The sequence below is a fragment of the Geotrypetes seraphini genome, chromosome 2 (assembly GCF_902459505.1).
Source record: "Geotrypetes seraphini chromosome 2, aGeoSer1.1, whole genome shotgun sequence".
Classification (NCBI taxonomy): Eukaryota; Metazoa; Chordata; class Amphibia; order Gymnophiona; family Dermophiidae; genus Geotrypetes; species Geotrypetes seraphini.
Window position 1 is genome coordinate 77,173,362 of NC_047085.1, and position 27,853 is coordinate 77,201,214.

Here is a 27,853-nt window from a genome sequence, read left to right on the forward strand (position 1 = left end):
TTTATAGACAATTATATCACTTTGTCTTTTCTCTACCTCGCACTGCTTTGATGGAAGAGACACAGGAGAAACTATTGGAATCTCTGTTTGACTGCCCAAGTACCTATTCCGCTCCGTTTTCATCATCGTTTTTTGCAGGAATTGGCAGGAAAACTGGACTATGCAGCAGTGGCAACTCGCTGGACCATGGATTTGCAAGTCCCTATCTCAGCGGATGTTATAAAACGAAGTCTGAAACTGGGCCCTCAAGCACTGCACTCTGCAGCAAAATCAGAATGTTACTACAAGTTTGTGCTGCGGGCCTTCTTTGCACCGACTTGAGCGTATTGGGCATGCCTATGCTCTACAAACTATTGTCCTCGATGTGGGGGTGCCCCGAGCTACTTTGGGACATATGTTTTGGTCCTGTCTGGGCTTAAAGGCCTATTGGCGAAGATTGGGCAATCAGACCGCCTTGATGTGGAACTGTTCCTGGAGGCCCGCTGATACATTTCTCTTTACTTTGAAACTGTCCTTGTTCCCGTTGCGAAGGGATAGCATAACTTTTCTGCAAAAATCAATACTTATGGGCATTAACCTTTTCCTATCGTAATAAATTTTACATTACGTTGGTTCCAATTGTAATTATTTTAGCAAAGTTTTGTATTATTCACCATTATCATTTACGGCGATTGTAAACATAATGTAAATAAGTCATAAGTCTGTAAATTCAAATATTTTGTGTTCCTAGCTCTTTATTAGTCCATATAGACTGTTTATCCACGATGGCAACGACATTTTTGGAATGTCCCATCATCCGGGACACATGATAGGAAAAGGTTAAAGCCATATTACAATGTTGGTTGTCACCCCAGACCCCGACGCACTGGTGGACTTTGATGATACAGTTAGCAGGGTTTGAACGTCAAGCTCTTCCCACTTTGGGCTCTAAACGGGGCACTTTGTTTCTCCAGTGTTGGTTACCGTTCACTGCTACATTGAACCCGCGAGCCAGAAGTAGACTGTTGAACTGATACACATCACTCCATTTTTGGACTTGGTAGGGGGGCTGTTCCCAGGATGGGTGGGTGGGAGGGGGGATTCTTGGGGTTGTTATTGTATGCTGTTTTTGTGGTGTGTTGAGTTTGTATTATTTAAACTGTAATAAAAATGATTTAATCATTAAAAAGAAAAAAATAATAATATTCAAAAGTTCTTAAAAAAATTTCCCTTGATTAGTATTGGGAGCATAAAGATTCACCAAAGTCACCTTTTCTCCGTTCAATTCCCCCACCCATATAATCCATCTTCCTTCACTATCTTTCCATTCAGCTTTTGTAAGGACTTTCAGTTTTTTTTAATCAAATAGTATCCCCACCCCTGCTTTTTTTTGTCCTCTTTCTTATTGGAAGCCCAGGCTGTCACCAGATAATCTTTAAAATGCATCATCCTTTCTCCTGTTTTTAATAAATGCGTTTCTTGTACATAACAGATATCATAATTCAACCTTTTCATCTCCTTTAAAAACATCTGACGTTTTCAAGGTATATTAAGTCCATTCACATTTAACCTCCCCAATCTTATCTTACTTCCCTTCGTTCTTTCAATAACCTTTTCAGGTTTTTTTCTTTTACTTTCCTATCCTTAAAGGGTCTTATAATTTTTTCCCCAGGTCTCCTTATCTCCCCATCCTCCCTCTTCCCCCCAGTCCCATCCGATCATTCCTATAAAAACCAATTTACTCCCCACCCCTTTCTCCCCTCTCCTCCATTTCCCCAACCCATCCAAACCTCTCTCGTCCCCCGTCTCTGGACCCAGATCCAGTCGCCAGTAGGAAGGACCAGGAACCAGACTCATTTCCAGACATTAGAGTCGAAGAAAGTTACCCTAATCCGATTTTCCACAACTTTATCCATTATCTATCCCATTACAGCATCTTATCTTTATTATATCTATCAAGTAAAAATAAATAAATTTATTAATATCATCAATTCTTCTCATTCTTATTGTAAACTTTTTTATTCTGGTTGTCTCTGCAGTCTTTTTTTGATCCACTCTATGCCATCTCTGGCTCGGCAGTCCTGTAGAGGAGGGTTGTGAAGGTTCCATTTGCTGTTTTTCTCTCTCATTAGGCCACAGTTTGGCCTGTATAAGTAACTGTTGAGCCTTCAATGCTGATGTAACTTTGTGATGCTTGCCTAACATAAAAGAAATCCCAAATGGATAATGCCATTTATAACAAATGTTATTTTGTTGCAAACATCTGCTTACTTCACGGCAGTCACGATGACGTTTCAGAGTCACTGAGGAGATATCTGCAAACAATTCCACTTTTATATTGTTCCACATCAAATGGCCAATTTTTCGAGCTGCTTGTAGTACTCTCTCTTTCTGAGGATATCTTAAAAAACATACTATTATATCTCTTGGCTTCTCCAATTTACGTGGTCCCAGAGCTCAATGTATCCGTTCAAATTCTATAGTTGAAAGTTCTGCTTCTGGATTTTCTGTTTGTAAGAACTTATGGCATATAGACTGTATAAAGGCTATCAGATCTTTAAGATCTTCTGATTCAGGAATTCCCTGAATCAGAAAATTGTTTCGCCTTGCCCTGTTTTCTTCGACTTTAAGAAGTAATTCCTCTACAGATATATCTATTTGTTTGCAATGTTGTTGGATTTCCGATATCTCCTGATCGTTCATGATAATCCATTCTTCAAATTCTTGAAGGCTCTGGCTTATATCATCCATTTTTTAATGTAAGCCATCAATATTTATTTTAATATCTGAAGTAAATACTGCTAGTGAAAGTTTAATATCAGCCATCCAATGTTGTAAATCCCCTTTGCTAGCCAATACTGAATCTGCTGGCAAAGATTCTAATGTCTCTAAAGTTTCTTTTCCAAGTATAGTTGACTCCTCTTCTTCCTGTGTTGGATTTTGTTTTGGAACTGATGTTTCTATTGCATTTTCTGCGCGGAAAGCAAACATTTTGAGATCAGGTCTATTTTTCTTTAGTCATATTACCAAGATTAGTTCAATTCCAAATCTCTAAATAGTTTAAAAGTTGTTACAATATAGCTAAGTCCAAGTTCTTTTTCAATTTAGTCCAATTTCATTAATTATATTTAAGTGCAAAATCTCAAAAGCACATTTAAGGCCTCAGCATAACCAAGAATTCATCGGGGGTCTCAGCCAAAAGTCCTCACCGTAGACTACTTCCCACACAGTTATTTGTCGCCTCAGCTTACATGAGCCAAACCTCGCCTCCAGTATTTTGTTCCTCCTTACACCCAGCCAGGTTCAATAAAGTTCATTAAGATAAATGTATATCCCTCCAGATCTTACTTTCAAAACCCAGGCCACAGTTTTACCTCTATACTCTTTTTTCTTCTTCCTCTGGGTTCTTCTTTCTTTCAACAATGAGCTGTCAGGGCTCGAGCGAGTCTCCTCTCCTGCACTCCACCTGACACCGACACAGCCCGTCAGCTCCCGCTGCAGGGAAAATACTTCCAGTCCTCATACCTATGGTGGAACACTGACAAAAAAGAGAATCATGCCACAATCCAGGGCCACGACCAGCCCCCTCTGGAATCCACTCACACCCGACGGGTGTGCCATTACTGCCCCTGCTGGGGCCCATGGAGATCTATTGGAGGAAAAACGCCCTCCTCTGCAGCTCGCACTCACGGCAGGAATGCTGCGAGGTAAATGCTCCTCTCTGCCTTTGGCAGAGCCTATCGTGGTCCACCAGACACAGGGCAGCCTCTTCCAAAGTTCGTGCACTTCGCTTCACAGCCGGCACAGTCGTGGCAAAAATGCCATAAAAACAGTTCTCCTGCATGCTGATTTAGCTAGCTTTCAACAGAACAACACACTGAGCTAGCCTTCAACAAGGTAATGCCTCAGGATCAACAATCCATGAGACAGCTCACCAACTTTTCTCCTCGTCAGTATGGAGACCGGGTCTGCTCACACACTCAACCTCTCACTTCCGGCGGAATTATTCACAAATTTCTAACAGGAAAGCCGCTGTTCCTGATTTTTCAAGTAGCAACATTCAATGATCGGCTTTACAATTTCATCGGTGTTCTCATACTTAAGACCAAAACATCAACCCAAAACTGCCTGATTAACACGGGGAACATGAGTCTGTTGACTAAAGGGGGGGGAGAGGGGAATTCCTTGATACAGCCCTTGTGGGCGAAACATAGTTCTATGTCAGAGTGCTTATTCCCATCCACCTAGACTAAGATTAGTATCTTTTTTCTCTAAAAGCACTTTTCAATTTGAAACTATTTAAAGTATTTAAAATACAAAATAATTTAAAATATTTAAAGTATTTATGAGACTAATGATGATCTTGGTGCTTATATTGTATGTATAAAGTTTGACTCATATAAGATGCATTGCTGAGGTCTGTGAGGTATAGATATTAAGACTTTTTTTGTTTTGGTTTGATATAAAGCATCAGCCATATAAACCACCCCAGAGATGAGAAAGTCCAAATCACACAGCATTATAGTGTCAGGTCATGGCATAGTTTGTAGTGGCACGTCCGAGCAATGGAAGGCGAGGCTGGGTTACCTTGACACTGGCCGCAGCCTGGGGAGTCTGCTTTCACACGGGACAGAACACAGTGTTTCTTCGATAGGATACTAACCACAAGGAGTTATCAGGAAAGGAGGCAATTAGCAGCCTCTGATAACTTGCCGCCTGGAGCGACTGATCCCGGCTGCAGAAATTCTGTAATGGAGGTCCTCCAGACAAGATTGAAGAATCTGCGTACTGTGGGATCATCAGCCAGGTCCCGGGACCCACACGGATCCTGATCGCGGAGCTCTGCCAAATTTGCTACATCTGTGGACACCGCCAAACCTCCCTGCGAAAGCAGAGGGATCAAGAGAGTGCCTGACCAAATACGAATATCGCCCTTTTCCGCTGGGGAACAAAGTGAAAGACTCGAGTCCAGTGGAGGCATAATCCCCATGGACGGCCCAGACATCGATGGGGGGAACACCGCCATGGACTTCTTAACTAAGAATGTCTGATAAAGCATATTCACAAATTCCAGGGGGAAAAGATCTCTCGCAGTGAGAGCTGCCCTGTGTGCCTCAGACTCAGAGTGCTTGGAAGGCTTATAAGGCTTTTCCCTGGAACCACACTTGCGTTTCACCTATATGCCGCCAGCGTTCTCCTGAAAGCACCCAGATGTGATTTTTGCGGAAATTGGGGTAGAAGGCTCAAGGAGGGTCTTCCCTGAGGTGGAAAGCACTGTATCTGTACAAATTTTGCCCCCTCACAGGCAGCAGTACATGTGGAACACGGCTGCACATCCGACAGCCATCCATCACAAACGAGGCATGAATCCATTCCATCCTGACCTGGGAAGGCCATCTCTAACGTTTGGAGCAAAACCAAAGCTCCTAACTATAAAAAATATAATTTTATTCATATTGGGAGAAAACGAAGATGGCTGCTGCAGGTACCGATTTTGCAATAAAATGACCCAGGAAAAGAACAGGAATCCCTAAAAAACCGGCGATTTGGGGATTTTAGAGGTGAGAAGAGATAGGGCATGCAGGGAAACCACCCAAAACCCCTGTTTAAGACCCCCTGCTGAATGGAAGTATTTGGGGGGTTTTTCATATGTATTATTCTATGTTCCTCATGAATTTATCAAATATTCTTATGCACTTTAGAGTTAACCTATATGGCATTATGCAATTTTAAGGGTAATTTGAGGGGTTTCTTTATCTTAGCTTGTAACTTTCATTAATTTTATGAGTTTGGAAAATATTATTAGCACCTGGCACTTTTATATTTCAATCGTTATAGAGAATAGATAGGGTAGATTATTGGGAGTCTATATAGTTTAGTTTATAATTTTTTCTCCCCGGTGTGACTGTTTGACTTTGATTCATTCTGCACTCGAATTGCATGGTTTGCACTTATCAGGACTAAATGATGTATGAGGCAGTGCTAATTTAGACTCATGTCTGGTGTTGGTCACCTATGAGTGGCTGCCTGAGCTCAAAATCCCTCGTTTACATTTCGAGAGCTCATACTGATGTCAGTTTATTCACAGTATTTGGAATAGGCTTTCATTCCTTCAAGGCCAAACACTCTCCCCGCAGATTAAAACAGTTAGCCAACTACAGATTGTATTTTGTTAAATTTAACATGTGAAAAGCTAGCCTGGTGTTGTTTGAAGAATGCCATTGAGCAACAAATCCTGTTTGGTGCATATTAATAATAAAAGGGAGAGCCTTGGCCAAGCACAAAGCCAATAACTTAGCCAAAAGTTTACCATCTACATTTATCAAAGAAATAGAGGCCTGTAATTTTAAAAAACAACATAGGATCTTTATTTGGCTTCGGCAAAACAATAGTTAACGATTCTGCCATAGTACCTGTAATGCAACCTTTAGTCAGCTGAACTTGATATAAATTTAATAATGAGGTAATAGGGTACTTTGAAATGATTTGTAAAACTCCACAGAGAAACCATCACCACCTGGAGTGGATCCAACTCTAAGGGACTTCAATGCTGCTTGTAATTCTTTCATTGATATAGGCGCAACAAGAGTTCCTTTTATATGCTCAGGAATTTTAGGCCCCTTAATTAACTCCAGAAAATTTAAACCCTCAAGTTCTTTATTTGAATAAAGCTTGGAAGAATACAAAGCTTTATAATATTTCAGAAATTGTTTTAAGATAATTCCAATTTGAGAATGAGTTTCCCCATTCTCATCTGTGATAGCCACAATTTTTACTTTCCTTTTTTTAGCTTTTAGGTAATTAGCTAATACTCTTCCGGCTTTATTCGAGTTTCCATAATACAGAGCCTACTGAGAGAACAGCTCCTTCCTAACCATTTGAGAGGAAATCTCATTGTATTTATATTTAGCTTTTAAGAGGGCCTGTACAATAGTTTGGTCCCATTTCAAGGCCAGTTGTGACTCCAAGTCTTTAATATTTTGCTCCAAATTTGAAAATTCTTTACTGAGTTGTTTCCTGACGTGTACAGAATATGAGATTATTTGCCCTCTCATAGTAGCTTTAAAAGCATCCCATAAGGTTTCTAAAGAGATATCATCTGAAACACTGAGTTGAAAATATTCAGCAATTTTTGATTGAAATTCTTCAATAAAGTTGGAATCAGCAATGTATTATTGAATCTCCAGACAGGTCTACTATAATCTTGTTCATCCATTTTCAATTCAATCCAAATTCCACCATGATCCAACAAAATGATTGGATCTATGGCGGCCTTTGTAACCTGCTGCATTAATTGATCTGATACAAATATATAATCTATTCTTGAAAATGATTTATGTACCTGGGAGCAGAAAGAAAATTCCCGATCATTAAAATGAAGAATCCGCCAAATATCCTTTAAACCACAGGATTGTACCAAGTTATCTAGTCCTAATGATTTTAGTATTTTACTAGGTTTTTTATCCAATATTGGATCCATAACTGCATTGAAGTCCCCCGCCACCACTAAATTAGAAGCAGCCAGTGGCAGAATCAACTATTAAAGAGTTTTAAAAAATATATTTTGATTTGAATTAGGTGCGTAGATATTAACAAGCCTCAGAGTATCTTTCCCCAAGCTCATTTCCACCAATACCCATCTCCCTGTGGGATCCGCAGAAATCAATTTGAATGTAGCTGAACACTTTCCACTAACCAGGATGGCCACCCCAGCCTTTTCCCCTATAGCGGGAGCAAAAAACAATGCTCAACCCATTCATCCTCTAGCTTTTTTGCTTCCATGGCATTTAAATGGGTTTCCTCTATATAGTATATATCCGCATTTTGTTTTTTTTAAGAAGTTAAGTGTTTTTTTCCCTCTTAATCGAATGATTGAGACCATTGACATTTAGAGAAAATATTTTCAGAATCATTTTGCCATTGTAAAAAAGAAATGGAACCATAAAACATACCCCTTAATTCCATTTATACCAAACAACACCCCTTGATCAATACACGTCCACACCCCTACCATAAAATCCCCGACCCCCCTTCCCCACAAACATTTGACAACTTGAAAGCGCACATATAGACAAGCAACCCAACCCCCGCAAGGCATCCTAAAGTATTACCCTCTAAAAATCATCATTAACATCCACCCCAGAATATAACAACAATATAGTAAAAACTTGAATACTATGGGCTACTTTTACAAAGGCGCGCTAGCAGTTTAACACACGTAATACCGCATGCTAAACCGCCGGACACGCTAGCCATTACTGCCTCCTTTTAAGCAGGTGGTAGTTTTTGGCCAGCGCAGGGGTTAGCGTGTGATGAAAAGTTGCGCGCGTTAACCCCGTTAGCATGGCTTTGTAAAAGGGGATATGTAAGAAATAAATAAAAGGATTCTAAAATGATTTTTAAATAACCACAATTAAGGGCTACTTTTATAAAGCCGTGCTAGTGGTTTTAACACATGTGCTGCATTAGCACGCTCTAGCCAGAAATCTACCTCCTGCTCAAAAGGAGGCAGTAGCGGCTAGCGCGCGTTGGCAATTTAGCGCACGCTATTCCGTACATTAAGGCCCTAGCACGACTTTGTAAAAGGAGCCCTAAGACTAATGATAAAAATTATTATAGTGAATTTCATGAATATAAGAAATTTATAGATTTAGTACATAACATGAATTATCATAATTAAACTAAAACCAATTTAGGACCAATTTCATTCCTTAAACATACACTTCTCCCTCCCTATTCGCGGGGGTTAGGGGCAGAGCTGGCCCGTGAATATGGAAAATTCACAAATAACTTTTGGGTAGGCTCTGACCCACCCCTGGACTTACCTGGTGGTCTAGCGGTGACACGGGGCAGGAGCGATCTTCCTACACTCCTGCCGTGCTGTGAGTTCCCTTGGTCTCACGAGACTACAACAGGAACCTACTCTTACTGGAGCATTGGTCCTCAACTTGGCAACTAAGTTTTAATGCCAAAAAGTGTAAGGTCATGCACCTTGGCAGCAGAAATCCATGTAGAACTTAAATGGTGAGACCTTAGCAAGAACTGCAGCAGAACGGGACTTGGGAGTGATTATTAGTGAAGACATGAAGACTGCCAATCAAGTGGAGAAAACTTCATCCAAGGCTAGACAAATGATGGGTTGTATCCGAAGAGATTTCGTCAGCCGGAAGCTCGAAGTTATAATGCTGTTATATAGATCCATGGTGAGACTTCATCTGGAATATTGTGTACAATTCTGGAGACCACATTATCAAAAAGATGCGTGGAGAATTGAGTCGGTTCAGCGAATGGCCACCAGGATGATCTCAGGACTCAAGGATCTCCCGTATGAGGAACCGCTGGGTAAGTTGCAGCTGTACTCACTCGAGGAACGTAGAGAGAGGGGAGACATGATCGAGATGTTCAAATATGTCACGGGCTGTATTGAGGTAGAAGAGGATATCTTTTTTCTTAAAGGACCTACGGCGACAAGAGGACACCTGTTGAAACTCAGGGGTAAGAGATTTCAGGAAGTATTTCTTCACCGAAAGGGTGGTTGATCATTGGAATAGTCTTCCACTGCAGGTAATTGAGGCCAGCAGTGTGCTGGATTTCAAGAGAAAATGGGATAAGCATGTGGGATCACTTCAAGGAAGAAATTAGGGGGTGGGTCATTAGAGTGGGCAGACTTGTTGGGCCGTGGCCCTTTTCTGCCGTCATCTTCTATGTTTCTATGATGCCGGGAAGACTTAGAGATGTATACATCCATGCATTCAGGGCAGTAAAGATTCACCATGGCTTTCACCAGGGATGTCAGATAATCCAATGGGGAGCATCAATTGGTTCCCAGAGTACCCAAATTCTCCCTGCTGGTATTTTCCAAGCATCTGGGTGATTAGTGAGGATATAGCGAGCATGGATCAGACTATATAGCATTTCAGCTGCCTGTACTATCAGGTCATTCTTGTTTAGGTTATCTTCCAGCTCATCCTGTGTCTCCAAGTCGAGGATCATGTCCAGCGCCTGCCGAAAGTGTGACACCCGCTCATTTAGCCCAATCAGGTTAAACTTGACCTGAATGTAGTCTTCATCCACCTTCTCTGGCCACCCGTGCCACACTCCACTTTACTTCAGTGTAAGTATCTATACTCTAGTGCATCGCCGGAGGTGCGGGCAGCAGAAAGCAAAGCCCACTGCAAATTTGTTACGCCCAAGGGAAGAACGAATTTCCTTTGGAAAGCAAAGAGCAAGATGAGGCAGACGGTCTCGGGCCAGATTCAGTACTACTCAGCTCACTTTTCGTTTCTTCTGTCCACGGTGGCGCAATCTTTGTTTGTAAAAATACCAGAAATTTATAGCTAGCCCTATAAAAGAGATAATGATATAAATCTGAAGGAAGAATGAGAATGAAAGAGAGAGGTCCAGATACAGCAGCATAACGCTGAACTTTCCCATTTCATTCACAACTGATATGGCCTATTCCAATAGGATAAAGGGGGATCCATATGGTATATCTGAGCCATGTTAGTAATCTCCATTCTGTGTCCATGGAAGCAAGCATATAGCAAGGATACCTGATAATTTCAATCATGCTCCTCTCTAAATTTTAGCATATTCTTACATTTTGCATTCTTAATCTGCCTCTTGTATTTAGTCCAGAAGTCCAATCCTTACTTTCTTCACTCGATATATAATGGTTGACTCCTTTCACTCAATTTGTAGTGGCTGAAGAACTCTCCTTTCCCATCCTTTGATGTCTCCAGCTTTTGAAACGTACAATCTTTTAGGAGAACGTTCAAGTAGGAGGGAACAAGCAAATTCTAACTTGTCATTCACTAAGAATGTAGTTCAGATCGATTTTCATCCAATCACACTACTTAATCACAGGTAATTATATAATATCCTCGGGATCTTCTGTTCCATGACAGTTGAAAGTCCAAAGTAGCCGTTACCGTTGAATCAAATCAAAACATATAGCCAAAAATAGTAAGCTGCCCTTGTCCACATACTCACACAAATTAAACATAAAATAAAACCAATTTTGTTCAGGCATATCATACACTTTCTCTGATGCCCCTCCACAACCCACAGGACAGTTAAATCAGTGCATTGGTGTTTCTTGCTGTTCCAGAAATTCTTTTAATTTGTCAGAGTCTTCAAATTGAATAGTTTTACCTTTGTATGTGACCCGCATTACATCAGGATAATAGAGGCCATATCTTGCACCAATCTCCTGTAATTTTGATCTCATTGTCAAAAATTGTCTGCGTTTATTTACTGTTTCCCTTCCAAAGTCCGGAACAAAAAGGATCTTTGAGTCTTTATAAGTTAGGTTCCTATTTTCCTTTGCGACTTTTAATATTTCCAGAACATGTTGGAAACGCAGTACACAAAAAGTTAAAGGTCTAGGTCCTTACTGTCCATTAGCCCTTCTATCTGGTACTCTGTGTGCTCTTTCAATCTCCAGTGGTTCTTTTAGTTTAATGGGGAGTATCTTTGGTATATTCTCCTCCAAAAAGGCTACCACATTCTTCCCTTCAATTCCCTCAGCCAAACCCAATATTCTCAAATTATTCTTTCTTGATCTATTTTCCATATTCACCATCCTTTTCTTACAAATTTAACACCATTGCACAAAGCATATTTTCCACAAAAAGGGTACATTTTAAATACAATTTTTAAGATCGAAAGATTAGGTTTTTACCTTTAGCTGCTAATCTTCTTTCTTATAAATCCTCACTTTATTCCAGGACCAGTGGGTTATTTCCCTCCTCCCACCAGGGATCTGTAGGAAGCCTCAAAACTTTACAGACTTTTAACCCCTCTCTTACCTCATCATTGAGCATGCTCCTGTCCATAGCAGTCTTAAAGCAGCCAGGAACATCTGTAAAGGATAATAACAAAATAGAGAAACTGGGAACTCCCCAGCAAGCAAATCAATTCTGCTCATATAAACAAATATAACAACAATGCAAAATGAAATAACAGATTATAAAACATTGTAAACCTGAACAACAAAACATTGCAAAAAGAGGGGGTCAGAAGGTGGTGCCTGAAGTAAGGACCCCTCCCCCCAAGTGCTAAATCCAGTCTTATGGCACTCTTCTAAAGTCAGGACAGAAAACAGAAATCCAGCTTACCAGTACTTTTAAGGCAGACAATCAGAAATATATAGGGCAGGTTCCCGGAATAAAATGAGGATTTACAAGAAAGAAGATTAGCAAAGGTAAGAACTTAATCTTTTGTTCATGTATAATCCCACTTTATTCCAGGAGCAGTGGGATGTAACAGCAGTCCCAAAAAGTCAGGGTGGGATTGATGAGCCTACTGCCAACACAGAGGAACTAAAAGCAGCACCCTGGTTACCTCATCGATCCTATAAAACTTGGTGAAGGTATGCAAGAACAACCAGATAGTGGCCCTACAAATCTCATTCAGAGACACAGCCAATGACTGCCAAAGAGGAGGAAACTCCTCTGGTCGAATGAGCCCGCATCGCAAGGGGGGGAGGGCTTATTTCCAGCTGCTACATAAGCCGCAGAAATGGCCATGTGAATCCACCTGGAAATTGTAGCCTTAGAAGCTGGCTTACCTTTGCAGGCAGGACCTGCCAGAACAAACAGGTGGTCAGAGAGACGAAACTCATTGGTAGCCTCCAGATTCCGCAACAAGTCTGCTCATGTTCAAGGACCGCAACACCCAGTCCTGCTCCCTCAAACCATAGGAAGCAAAAGCAGGAAGCTGGACTTCCTGATTCACATGGAAAGCAGACACCATTTTCAGAAAAAAAGAAGGAACAGTATGCAGCATCACAGCGGAACCATAATGCGCAAAAAGGGATCCCTGCATGAAAGACCCTGAAGCTCTGAAACCCTCTGGGCTGAAAAGTCTCGAGGAAGACCATCTTGATCATGATATCCATAAGACATGCCTGCTCCAAAGGCTCATATGGGGGACGAGCCAGAGAGCAAAGAACCATATTAAAGTTCTAGGTCGGACAGGAAAGGCGCAAGGGAGGCCTCAGTCATAACGTGCCCCGCAGAAAACAAACCACATCCAGATGAACTGCCAAGGAACCCCTCAGGGAAGAAGGGCCCATACACGAAAGACCAGCAATCTGAACCCGGAGCGAAACCACTGCAAGACCCTTCTTCAGGCCATCCTGCAGAAACACCAGGACCCGAGGAGACGATGGAATAGAAGAGTCTACCTAACTCATGGCGCAATAAGCCTGGTAACACTTCCAAGCCTTCGCATAGGCAGCCACTGTGAACTTCCATTTACTGTGAAGCAATGTAGCAATTATCATTGAAGAATAGCCCCAGCCAGTCAAGGCCACGTGCTCAAGAGCCATGCAGAAAGACCAAAGTGGTCTGGATCCTGCAACGCAATCGGACCCTGCGTGAGGAGGCTTGAATGACAAGGTAACCAGAGCCCTCGATCCTGCTGGAGACGAACCAGGTCGGCATATACGGCTGCCTTGGCCAACTGAGAGCCACCAGAATCACTGACCCCTAGTGATCCACCTCAACAGATGCCCTATTATGGGCCATGGAGGGAAGACATAAAGACAACCCTCCCGGGGTCAGGGCTGAACCAAAGCATCAAGGCCTTCGCTACCAGCCTCTCGACAACTGAAGAACTGCTCGGCCACCTTGTTTGCCACAGTCGCCATGAGATTGGAATACGGGGAACTCCCACCCATCCATCAGGCAATCGAACATTCTTTGAGAGAGGTCCAGAGTCTGATGACTGAGAAAGTCCACTTGAATGTTGTCCACTTCTGCCACATACACCAGACAGTGCCACAAGATGCCTCTCCAACCACCAAAAAAGCAGCTGAGCCTCCACGTTCAGCGAGGGTCTCTGTGTCCCCTTGACAACCGACATAAACTACAGCCATGGCATTGTCCAAGAACACATGGACAGCTCGATGAGGGAGACGACCCTCAAAGTGGAGAAGGGCCATCCAAATCACCTGCAGTTCAAGGCGACTGATCGACCACTTGTGCTCTGAAGGCGCCAACTGGCCCTGAACCGGGACAGATGTGTAGACTGCTCCCCAGCCCTTGAGACTCACATCCGTTGACAGGATCACCCAATCCAAGTTCTGGAGCGGAAGGCCCTTGGATAGTGAGAGGACGCAACCACCATGCTAGACTGTTGCACGCCACTTTTATCCAGGTCAGTGGTGTATGTAACAGGTTCCGCTGTGGATTCCAATGCGAAAGCAGACTCCTGCAACGGGCGAAGACAAGCCCTGGCCCATGGTACCACATTGATAGTTGCCACCATGGACCCCAGGACCTGGAGATACTGCCACACCATCAGGATCAGAGAGGCCAGATGGTCTCTGATAACCTCTCGTACCTTCTCCTGATGGGACACAGGAGAAACACTGTTCTGACTCATGTGAAATCAAACTCTCAGATATACCAAATCCTTGGTGGGATAGTGGTGACTCTTCTGAAAGTTGATCACCCAGTTCAGATTCTGCAGCAACTGTACCAGCTGCCAGAAAGCCTGACACCCTTCGGATAGCGAGGGAGTTCTGGTCAACTAGTCATCCAGATATGGGTGAACCAAGACCCCCCAGGTTGTAAAGATGGAGTGCCACCACCGCCATCACCCAGGGTGCCGTCGCCAATCCAAAGGGTAGTGCTGCAAACTGGAAATGTTGCCCCAGAATATGGAACTGTAGATATTTCACGCCTCTGGCAGACCCAGGGAGGCTAGAAACTACCCCGGCACCACCGATGCTATCACAGATTGCACCATCTCCATGCGAAAACAAGGAACCTTCAGGGCTGCATTGACCGCCTTGAGGTTCAAAATTGGTCTCCAATCGTCAGATCCTTTCTTTGGAATGATGAAGTATATCGAGTATCTCCTAGAGCCAATCTCACTATGGCACGAGTTCGATTGCCGCAAGATCCAAAAATCTGCAGACTGTGGCCCACATCCGAATCACCTTTTTGAGGCGGCCCACAGGGGAATCCAGAAAATACTCGGTCAGAGGACAGAGAAACTCCAACTTGTAGCCATCTTTGAGAACCTCTAGAACTCAGCGTTTGGAGGTGATGGCCTCCCATTCCACCAGAAAGGCCGACAACCACCCCCCGATGTCTGTTTCTAAGCGGAAGCTTCCAATCAACTTGCCGCGGACTGCTGATAGTGGGGCCTGCTAAAGCGTGATCTGGCAGACACAGAGGACCGTTGTCCTGAGGAAGGACTGGAGTATGGATGAAAACGCTGGAAGGGATGAAAATTAGAATGCCCCGAATTCATAGAAGGGCAGAACCTGCTCCCAGGCAAAGCCTTGGGTTTATAATCCTAAACACTGGCTATAAAGTCATCCAGATTCTGGCCGAACAGAAGCTGACCCTTAAAGGGCAACCGATTCAATGTGGCCTTAGAAGAGGAATCATCATACCATTGCCGAATCCAGAGCATTCTGCAAGCTGAAACAGAATAGGCGCCCTGTAATCTACTCCAGAGATGAGAAAATCAAAATAATGAAGCACCATAGTGTCAGGATCATGGTGCAGCTTGGAATGACATGCCTGAGCCAAGAAAGAGGAGGCCATCGCCACTTTAACAGCCACAGCTGAATTAAACAGACGCTTCAAGATGAAATACATGTATTGTTCCTAGATATCCTTCAGGACCATTCCTCCATCTGTGGGAAGAGATGTGCACTTGGTGACCTGTGCCACCAAAGAGTCCACCTTAGGTGAAACAAAGCGCTTATTAAAACCATCCGCCATGGGATAAGGCCGCGCCATCGCTCGAGCACATTTCAAAGGACCCTCTGAAGTGTCCCAGATATCTGCAAGAATGTGAACAACTTCAGGATGATCAGGAAAAGAGGCAGATTGTGGCCTCTGGTCACTCATGAGGGAATATTCAGCAGTGGCCGGCTTTTCCAACTGCAGCTTCAATTCTTGCAGAGATTCAGAGATCAAATTCATAAGATGCGTGGACTTGAAGAATCTGTGCACTGTGGGGTCCTCCCCCAAATCAAGTGCTCCACACTGGTCTGGATCCTGGAGATCCGCCAAATTCATCACATTCATGGCTGCCGCAGAGCCGCCCAGCGAAAGCAGAGGAATGGAAAGAGTGTCTGACACAACTGCAGGCACAGCTGGCGTACTCCATGGCACTCCCAAAGCAAGAAGACAGACCCTGATCCCTTGGAACAGGGATCCCTGTGACCGGTACAGAGACTGGTGGAAGGGAGACAGGCAGAGACTTTTTAACTAAGTATGCCTGATAAAGCATAGCCACAAATTCCAGGGGAAAACCATCCTTCGTATCGGAAAGCAACTTCTGCGCCTCAGATTTTGAATGTTTTGAAGATTTTTGAAATTTTTTGCCGGATACACACTTACATTTCACCAAAACATTGTCAGTGCACTCTCCAGGGACCCTGCTGCTAATTTCATGGGAGTCGGGGTAGAAGGCGCTTGAAGAACTTCCTCAGAGGTCGAAGGCACCGCATCTAGGCAAACCTCACCCCCCTCGCGGGCTGCAGCACATGTGGAACACGACTGCACATCTGACAGCCATCCACCGCAAATGAGGCATGAATCCATCCCATCCTGCCCTAGGGAGGCCATCTATGAAGTATTCGTGCAAAAACAAAGCTCAGAAATATGAAAAAATATACTTTAATTTAAATCAGGAAAAATCCAAGATGGCCACCATGGGTGCCGATTTTGAATAAAAAGAGCCTGAGGAAACTATAGGAACCCTCAGAAATGGCAATTTGGGGATTTTAGAGGTGGTGAGGGGTAGGGCATGCAGGGAAACCACCCAAAAACCCCTTTTCCAGAATCCCCCAAATTGCTGATTTAGGCTGTCAGCCTCTTACTCACTGCAACATGTGCTGAATGAGAGAAACTGCAAGCAGAGCTGTAACAGTTCACCAGGAGATTCTGTGACTCAGGGAACTTGGAAAAGTGGATTTCAAATCTTCTGACTGCCCCACCAGCCTGACCACCAAAGTCAGAGACCTCAGTCACCAGTGCCCACATCATGCAAATGCCTGGCAGAAGAATGCAGTCTGGCTCTGATCCCGGTCACACCTCTATGGAACTGCTCAGTCTGCACTTCACCCAACTAGCGGATGAACCTGGGGTGAGCTAGCACCCAAGGGAACGATCCCGGAGCCCCAATCTGATGTGCAAGCTGTCCACTGGGGGGATTACTGCCCCCCCTGAAGCAGACATTCTCCAACAGTCTGCAATCTTCCGCAGTCAAGGATGTCCCCGCAGGAAACCTCCAAAGCACGAGGGTGAAAACCACAACTGAAAATTACTGAAATGTACTGAAATATCACAAAAATGAAACACGAGCAGAAAAGATAAGCTCCTACAGCCTGGCTTGTAGGAAAGACTGCTGTGGTTAGGAGTATGCTCAGTGATGAGGTATGAGAGGAAGAGGGTAACAGTTTTTTAAGTTTTGATGCCTCCCACAGATCCCTGGTGGGAGGAGGGAAATAACCCACTAGTCCCAGAATAAAGTAGAATTGTACAAGAAGTATACTTTTTATGAAAGTATACTTGAAAATGAATAAGTGAAAAGTACTCATATTAAAAGCCCATGGACTTTACTCGTACTAGTCATGTGCACAGTGAAGGGAAGGTAAAATAGTGTGCATATATTTGGAAGTTGATTTTACGTGTACTGTTCTCCCACAACAGAAACATCTTTTTCCTGTGACTAGCTCTATAGATTGTATAAGACTTAAATGACTGGGTACTGCATTATAACGTTGTGACAGAATATCTGAAAAACAAAATCTGATATGAATTCTGCATACACTTACCCTTTTAAGTTTAATTATGGCCCCATAACTCTTCAGAGGTTCTACTACTTTTGCTTCAAGTCTTTCAACCTATAAACAAATCAACCAATATTAATTTGAAAACAGTTTATACAAGTGAATATATACAGTATATAGTCACTTGTATACATATATACAGTCATGTGAAAAAAATTAGGACACTTCATGAAATATTCAGTTCTTAAGAAATGCTCACATATCGATATAAAATCTTTTTATTTATGTCTGAAAAAGAAAGTGATGTAATTGCAGGTAAACAAAATTTTTTTTAAATTCAATTTAACATGCTTTACAAGTATAAACTACTTGGTACAGAAATACAGAGTCATGTTCCAAAAAGAAAAAGAGAACATTTTCCATTTTAACATAAAGCAAAAAGCAAAAATTATTGTGAAACTTAACTCTTCATTAGACCTCAATCAATAAGAAGAGGGGAATAAAGAAATACAGGGAGTAAATTGCTGAAAATACAAAGAAAAAGTTTAAATGCTACAACCTGGCATTATTCTTCAGCTACACACCCTCCACTAGAAAAACCTTTGAGATCTAAAAAGGATCGTAGATGGTCTGGTGTGAAGAACACATATTTTAAACCCATATACTTAATAACACATTTTCATGGATATGCTAATAGAAAAGTAGCACCTAGCTTCCTTGTCTCCTCTCTCATTGCTAAAAACATTTTCCATCTATCTTGAGTTATTCTAGTTACATCGTGATATAACCAAAGATGTTTGTAAGGTTATATTCTTTATAAGCTTATTTTGCTATGCAAGAAATCACACAAAAACATTGTCTCTTTTTGTTATCTGTAACTATGACTACTGGCTGTGGATTTTCCCTCCCCCCTCCCTGTTTTCATGAGAAACGAAACTTATCTTTCCTCGTAAGCTACACCCATTATTAGCTTGTGACTGGGCATGTACAAAGGGGGGGGGGGGAGACTATAAATATGTGTTGTTGTTCTGAATAAAGACACATCTCTTTTGCCATGTAATAGTCTGCATGTGTGTTCTTTTCTTCCTAATGAGATGTCCTCCCTCTTTTTTGCAGCGGTACCAGAGACGACAGAGTATGTGTGTAAGGCAGTATTGGGATCTGAACCTTTTCAGCTGGGGACCTCGTCCGGGATTAGAGAGAGTGTCGAGACTACAGTGAGTGAGTATAGATTTCTGACTCTCACTGGGGTTTCTTGCATGTACAGCCCATTTTAAATCACCCCACAGCATCTCAATGGGATTAAGATCAGGGCTTTGACTCAGCTACTCCAGGACTATCCATTTCTTAGTTTTCAGTCAGTCCTTGGTTAACGTGACCATTTATTTTTTTCATCAAAACGGGACATCTATTAATATTCAGTCCCGCCCCCAATCCCGCCCTAGCCCCGCCACCAATTTCTTCCATTCATTTTTCATGTACACACAATATCTTATTATTTCATAATGGTAACCATAAAACTTAAAAAACCCCACAAAGCACCCTATACGCAGAGAAAATGTTAATTATTTATATTTGGGGGTTTTTCAATGATGTCACCTCAGTAACTATAGAAAAATAGACAAATATAGTGCAAAATATAGACAGCAGATATAAATTCTAAAAACTGACACATTTTTATCACTAAATTGAAAATAAAATGATTTTTCCTACCTTTGCTGTCTGGTGATTTCATGAGTCTCTGGTTGCGTTTCCCTCTGACTATGCATCCTATCTTTCATTTCTTTCTGCACTCAGGCCCAACAATTGTCACTTTCTATTCCCTCCCTCCTTCCTTCCTATGTCCTTAGTGCACCCAGTACCTTCCTATGTCCTTAGTGTCCCCAGCGCCTCCTTCCTATGTCCTTAGTGCCCCCAGTGCCTCCTTCCTATGTCCTTAGTGCCCCCAGATCCAGTGTCAGTTCTCCTTTGTACCTTTGCTCCAGGTCTCCCTTTCTCTCTCTCCCTCCTCTGTTATGATCTTGCCTCTCTCTGCTCTTCCTCAGGGGCTCTGAGTAGTAGTGGCTCGTGGCCAGCAGGGGGTGATGGTTATGGGATGGTAATGGAATGGATGTCAGAACATGATAAGTGCAGCATTTTTTGTGGAGTTTTTCTACAAAAGCGCCTGTTTTTCGTATGATTCTGGGTAATTCTAGTTAGATACAAACATCTGTGTCAGTTAGGGACACGCCCAAGTAGAAGCGTACGAAAAACATGTGAATAAAAATCTGAATAATATGTAACTAAAGCCAGAAAAACGCACTATAGATTAATATAAGGGAAAGGATGGTGTTCTTTTATGTACTTTGCTGTTGTGCCAGATCATGAAGGAATCCATTTTGGGTTCTTGGAATCCATTTTGTGTTTCAGGTCTTTGTTCTCAGCATCGTGGTGTTAATTAATACCACATGTGCTGTAGACTAGCTAGGAAGATAACTTGTCCTAACTAAGAGATAAAATGCATTAAGTATGAATGGCCGAGTTATGAATGAATGGGGGCCCCTGGAGTGATTTGTGTGACTGTATTAAACAAAAGAATGTGTGTTGAAAAAACATTTATATATCTTTGCAACCTAAAGAAATCCTACAGCAACATCTGGAAGTAATTAAGTTAGAGACCCCTGCTCTAACATAGGAGGGCTTTTGTGTGAAGCTGTCAGCTCCCTCCTTCAGGCTAACAACTTTGCAGCACTGTGTGTGGATGAAACTTAAGCTGAGAACTTCTCAGCACCCTGTTAATAATTGTAGATTCTCTTGAATATGTTATAATGTTAATTCAGAAATCAAAAGTAATTTTCTAAAACTGTCTAACTTTGAAACATGGAGGAATTTTGCTTTGTCTAAACTTTTAAGACCACCCATGTTATTTTATTGGTTGTCAACCTGATGTCACAATAAGCCAAAAGTATATAATAGAATAAAATGAGATAGTAAGACGAGATTGTTATGAGAAGGCCAGCATTTGGCAACTATAACGATCTCCCATTAGCACAACTGTTAAGCAATTATGCTTGATTCTTTTGATATCATAATGAAAAAATAGAAACAATAATTCAATAAATCTTAATTATAATTTTGAAAACCTTGCGCTGGTGTCATTTTGCATGTGTTATTATTTTCAAACCTAAGCTTTCAAAGAGGCGTCGATGTCCCTTGCTCACCCCCTCTGTCTGCACCTCCCAAAGTCCTGCTTCTGCCTCCTGTCTTTCCCCTTTGGTCCAGGCCTTTATCTCTGTAGTCTTTCTTCTACTTATAACCCCATGCCCCTTCTCTGCCGTTTTCTCTCCTTCCTATTTCCCCTCACTGCTTCCAACCTTTGTCCCACCCCCTCCCAAAAAGCCTGCCGGCCTACCTCCCCCAGAGCCAGTCTTCCTGCCTCTCCCAGAGCCAGCCTGCCTGCCTCCCCCAGAGTCTGCCTGCCTACCACCCCAAAGCCTCTACCTACCTCCCTCCCCCAGAGCTAGCCAGCCTGCCTGCCTACCTCCCCCAAAGCCTGCCTACCTCCCTCCCTTCCCCAGAGCCAGCCAGCCTGCTTGCCTACCTCCCTCAAAACCTACCTACCTACCTCCCTCCCCAGAGCCAGCCAGCCTGCCTGCTTGCCTACCTCCTCCCTCCCCCCTACCGCGGAAAACAAAAGCCTCCCTCCAGGCCCGATTTAGGTCCACCGCCACTGCTCCTCTGCTGCAAACTACTCGAACCCGGAAGCCTTTCCGACATCAATTCTGACGTCGGAGAGGACGTTCCGGGCCAGCCAGGCAGCGATTGGCTGGCCCGGAATGTCCTCTCCGATGTCGGGATGAAGGCTTCCGGATTCGAGTAGTGGCAGCAGAGGAGCAGCGGCGGTGGACCTAAATCAAGCCTGAAGGGAGGCTTTTTTTTTTTGGTGCTACTATATGCGTTTGTAGTATCCTGCTTAGATTACTGCAATGCTGTACTAGTGGGATTACCCACAAAAACACTCTCCCGTCTCCAAGGTGTGCAAAACGCCACTATCCGACTCCTAAAAAACTTGGGCTTCCATGACCATGTCACCCCTGCACTAACATCCATGCACTGGCTTCCTATCCAAAAATGATGCGCCTTTAAAGCCTTGGTGTTAGCCTTTAAGACTTTCCACAAAATGGCGCCAAACTATATAGCATCAAAACTACAAATTTATGTCCCCAACCGATCACTGAGATCCCAAACGGCTGGTCCTGCCACTTGGCCGCTCACTCACGTTTGAGACATCCCGAAGACGCTCATATTCTCACTACATACCCAAAATGTGGCAAAACATCCCACCATCTATTAGATCACTAGACAGTCTTTGGAACTTCAGAAAAGCTGTGAAAACTTCCTCTCTACAAATCCAGCTCCTTGAAGACCCACGTCTACACCCCTGATGGATGGATCTCAAAGACATGACCTAAAATTCCAAACGGAATCTCACAAATACTTGCATGCCACCGCAAATATAACCTGAATTACTACATTCTCCTACAACAAACATGCATCCACTTACTAAGAAAGCTATCTTATCTCCATGTGATATCTACACTGAATGTGCTGTAATTTAATCCACCCTAAGCCCACTAAGTCAGTATTTTATGTCTGCATGTTATGTCTATACTGTAATCTAACCCCTTTGCCTATACTGTAAATGCTGTATTCTCAGCAAAGTATGTGCTAACCATACTATGAATGTACTCATGTAACCCATTTGGGACGACGTGTTAAATAAATAAATAAAATAAAGGAAATTTGTGGTTGTGAGGAGAAGCAAAGAGGTCCACATCCAGGATTCCAATTTGAGACAATGGGGCTCATATTCAAAACTTAAAACACGTCTAAAAACCCGAAGGCTGTCCAAGTGCCGATAATCAAACTGACTTTCTGTACGTATCGCAGGACTTTTTATGCCTCTGAATGCCACTGTGCGCCAAGAACTGAAAGGGGCATATCTGGAGGAGTGGTTAGGGCAGTATGTGGGCGGAATGGGGGCCGACCTAGACTTAGTTGTCTTGCAGGGATAATCAAATATTTTACTAGACATCCTGGATGAAACAAACGTTGTTAGTTAGATGATGTAAAGACAAGTATAAATGCCAAAAAGGTATCTAAAGTGACTAAATAACCACTGCAGAAAAAAAGTAAAGAACCCCACACACTTTCCCGGTGTTCATTAACCCCCTCACATCCCCACAAAGATCAGACTAAAAGTACATACCTGTCTCCAGAACATCAGCACCTGGTATAGGAAAGCCTAGTAGAACTGCACACAGAGGTGTCTTAAATAGCCTGGGGGTGGACTAGCGAACCACAGAGAGAAGACCCAGACTCATAAGCCACTCTAACCACTACGTTTATGTGGAATATGTGCACCCCCTCCTACTCTACTGCCATATAGGTGCCATAAAGGCTATTGGGGTTGTAGACAGGTGGGTATAGTGGTTTTCGAGGGCTCACCATAAACCTATAAGGGAGTTCTGGTGAGATGTTTATCTGGCACTTATTTTGTGAAGTTCTAGGTGGCCAGTCCATTACAAGATTGGCCCCTCCCATGTCCAAATGGTCTTGTCTTGGGCGTTTGGGACTTGAACAAAATTTTGGTCAAAAAGGTGGTAAAAGATAGACATCCTGGCAGTCTGGACGAACAATAGCCAGGATGTCCAGATAGATGATTTTCGGAAAAAAAAAAATATTCTAGATATATTTTTCGAAAATGAGCATTTTCCCACTGCCTACTTTGGACGTCTAGCACCATATGTCCAAATCGGACTTAGATGTATGTTTTGATTATGCCCCTCCATGTGATGTAAGATGCTTGAGTTGAGTGACCACTGCTCAATTTGTCTGCTACGATGTTTTGCTTGCCTGCTAAGTAAACTGTTTTAGAAATATGTTGCGAGGGATCACCCAGGACCAGACTTGGATCACTTCTTGGCAAAGTGGGCAAGACCATATGCACCTCCTTGTTAGTTCACATAGTACAAAGCTTTCTGTTTGTCTATTTGAATGAATACTACTTGATTGAGGTGATCTTGGAATATGCATAGAGCATTGTGGATTGCTTGAATTTCTAGGAGATTGATGTGGAGAGTTTTCTGGTGAGGAATCCAGGTGCCCTGAGTATGGAGGCCATCAAGGTAGGCTCTCCAGCCCAGCAAGGAAGCATCTGTTAATATTTTTTTTGATGTGGTGGAGCATGGAATAGAAGGCTCCTGAAAAGACTGGATGGTTATACCCACCATTAAAGGGTCTGACAAAGGTCCGAGGTCACTAATATTTGTTGGGATAGTGCTCCAGTGGCTTAAGACCATTGGGCCAAAAGTGTTCAGAGATTCTCTGATATGTAGACTGGCAAATGGTGTCTTCTGAACTATACATGCCATGTGACCTAGAAGACACATCATTTGGCATGCAGTGATGCATTGAAGAGAGGAGCCCTTCTGGTGGATATGAATCAGCGCATAGAGCTTCTGTTATGGTAGATAGGCTCAAGCTTTAGAACTCCAATGAACTCTTAACATTTGAGTGGGTTGAAGATAGGATTTCTGATAGTTGACTGCAAAGCCCAGAAGTTCCAATCGTCTATTGTTGAGTTGATGGCCTGGTGCACTTGTTGAGGCAATAAGGCCTTGATTAACCAGTCATATAGGTAAAGGCACACATGAAAACCATAACAGTGGAGGGTTGCAGCCACTATCACTAAACATTTAGTGATGCCAGTCCAATGAAGATATTTCCTGTGGGTCATTAATATGGAAATATAGGTGTGTGCTTCCTTGAGGTCTAGAAAGCAGAGCCAGTTGTTCTTCTCTAACAATGGTAACAGGGTTCCCAGAGAGATTATACAAAATTTCTCCTTCACCACGTACTTGTTGAGAGCATGGTGGTCCAATATTGGAGGGAGACCTCCAATCTTATTTGGTATCGGGAAGTATTTGGCGTAGAACCCTCGGCTCCTCTCCTGTATGGGAACTTATTCTATTGCATTGAGCTGAATGAGGAGCTCCTGGTGAAGGTGGAAGTTCTGATGGAAGTTGAAAAGAGACTCTTTTGGAAGATGGTCTGGAGATTTTTGGTGTAAACAAAGGGCATATCCATGACTCGCTACCTAAATGACCCAGTGATTTGTCATTATGAGAGCCTATCGATGATAAAAGTAGTTGACCTGACCTCCTATGGGTAGAGTCTGAAGTAAAGGTTGAGATATACTTTCAATGTTCTCTAATATAAAACCAAAAAACTCTGTGGAGTGACGATGTTCCTAAATGGACTTTATTTGAAAGTATCAAAGTTCCAAAGGTACACTAAAATCATCCACATAAAATAATTCCATCCACATAAAAGTAAATCATCCACATAAGAGCCTTAAAGGACTTAGTCCGCTAGGGATACAGGACCCAACACGGTACTTTTATGTGGATGGAATTATTTTATGTGGATGATTTTAGTGTACCTTTGGAACTTTGATACTTTCAAATCAAGTCCATTTAGGAACATCGTCACTCCTCAGAGTTTTTTTGGCTTTCTCTGGATTTTCTTCTTTGTGGATATTTTGGGGTCAATTCCTTTTGTTTTTTGCTTGTTCTCTAATATGGAATCAAAAGAACTGCTGTTGTTTGGATTGACTTGAAGGATAAGGTAGTCATGCAATCTGTGTGTCTTTTGATTTTTTGAGTTTTGTAAAGTGTGTCCAACTTGCATGGAGCCACTGAGATAGAGTGGAGATTCCCAGTTTTTAAATAAGGCTTCCTTCATAAGATTGTGGAGTGGAACCTTTATACAGTGCTTAAGCAACTCTTTATTCAAGAGCGTCCATGAGTTCTCCTCAAAGTTCTGTCACAGATTCCATATTAATTGGAAGTGCCACTCCCATCTGTCTGATAAATTTTGTAAATGACAGACTTTCTGGAGGTAACCTTCAAGGAAGTGTAGCAGATGGATCAGAAGAAATACTGTAAGACTCGTATGCAGACAACTCAGGATAATCGCTGGAAGAACATGATAACAAGTCTGAGTCATACTCCTCAATGTCAATCCTTGCAGATGAAGATTGCTGAGGTGAGCGTCAAGGTGAAGGTCGAGATGAGCATCGAGATGAGTGTTGAGAATATGATGAACTGTTCTCTAGAGTCTTCTTGGCTTGGATGATTGATGTCATAGTGTCCGAGACTGATGCCTCGATGGAATTTGAAGATGGTGCTGAGACTGGATATTGATGCAGGAATTTGCACAGGGTGCTACTGCAACAGCCCAGCTAGTTCTATCTACAACAGCACTTTAAGTTGTTCCTGAAGAGATGGTGCTGGTACCAATATTGGCAAGGGTACATTAGGCGCTGGCTATACTGGGTGTCAAGGTGTTGGGGACCTTGATGTTGAGGCACACCTCAGAGGAGACACCAATTGTAGAGATGGCGATCTGGCATCGGTGCAATGACGTTAGAGTGCATCGATGTTGATAACGCTTGAGACAATGCCAATGAATGCTTGGAGGGGGGTAACATGTTTATGCTTCTTAGCTTTTTTACAAGGTTCCCCCGATGATGAAGAGTTTAATGCCATTGGTACCAGTATCGATGCTGGAAGTTGAGCATCAACATCATAATTTCCTGCCATAGTTGACATTTTGATGCCGGAGGTGGGTGGGCTGTGCCAGGAGGGGGGCGAGGGCCATGCCGTGCCGGTCACGGGGAGGGAGGGTGAGGGCCGTGCCGGTCAGGGGTGGGGGCGGCTGTGCTGCAGCATCGGCAATTTGGCTTTTTTTGTTTTTTTAAGTACTTATGGCAGGAGAGAGTTGGCATCCCTCCTGCTTAGGGGGCACATTTTCTTCAGGAAGGGGCGCGTTTGTGTGCGTAGGGGTACATTTTTTGACAGGCCTGCCTGTCTTTTTTATTCATTTTTTTTAATGGAACAGATATTTTGCGTGTGTAACACACACAAAATATCTGTGCCATGGAAAAAAATGAATAAAAAAGACAGGCAGGCCTGTCAAAAACCTGCAGACCTGACGGTAACTCATTTACCGACAGGTCTGCAGCAGTTGGGTTTGCTAATAGTAAAATCCGATTCAAAATAGCCAAGCAAATGTTAGTGAATCAATCGCTTGGCTATTTTGCATGGGGTTTTGCTAATTTGTATGGAAGGGTCGGGATCGGATCGCTACAGGTGTTAGTGAATCGGGTTGGAGGGAAATTTGGTCGCAAAGAGCTCGCAAACCGATCAGTATACGATCGGTTTGCTTAGTGAATCTAGCCCCAAGAGCTTTGGACCTCAATAGAAAAGCCATTGATGAGAGGTCAAATAACTCTATAGCCTGAGGAGGTCGAGTAGATGAAATACCAAAAAAACCCCACCCAAACCATTGACACTTCCGTCCTGAAACAGGCTGAAAAGAGCCCGAAAAACAAAATCAAAACATTTTAACCAGAATGAAGGAAAAAGAAAAGAAATATAATATGACTAAAACGAAGAAAAAAATTAAAAAGGAAAGCACAATAAAGGAATTAGTTTGACATGCTTACAGAAAACCTAAATCACAGCTTCTCAGCTTCGTAAAAAACTGATGGTCTGGCAAGCCAGTGTTGGGCGGGAAGACATTGGCACACGCATGGTATCCGCGGTCTTAAAGTTTTAAAGTGACAATACACTTTTTGACTGTCCATGCTGGGTTCCGTGATGATGTCACCCAACATGTGATAATATGCTGCCTACTTGTAATCGGATAATTGCATTTACACAGAAAGTAGGGAGTCATGTTCAGCTGGCAGCTCATGTTTTGTTTAATACTGAACTAAATTTCCTTGCAGTAAAGTGAAGGAGAAAAAGAGAAACTGAATTGGTTACAGTGTGAAAGTTGAAGGGAGAAGAAAAGATGAGAGCTAGAGACATGCACACAGAGATAGAAGAATAAAAATGGCAATAAAAGTGACTAAAGGGGAAAAAAAAATTTTTCTGGAGTGCTAAATGCTATGAGTGTCAGAGCAGCGTTGGAACATTTAGTGGGAAATTCTGTATAGGATGCCAGTCTCAGCAGCCGCCTAAGAAGTGGCATCCTATACAGAATAAGGTCTGCCCTAATGGA

General features: G+C 42.8%; 1 protein-coding gene across 1 annotated transcript in view; it reads right to left on the reverse strand.

Moving 5' to 3' along the window:
- The window catches only part of CIBAR1 (CBY1 interacting BAR domain containing 1), a 276,006-nt gene that overhangs the window by 199,215 nt on the left and 48,938 nt on the right, over positions 1-27,853 (reverse strand). Inside the window, exon 3 of the mRNA XM_033934820.1 lies at positions 17,789-17,857. Within this exon, the coding sequence (XP_033790711.1) occupies positions 17,789-17,857 (69 nt within the window). The remainder of the gene's footprint in view (positions 1-17,788; positions 17,858-27,853) is intronic.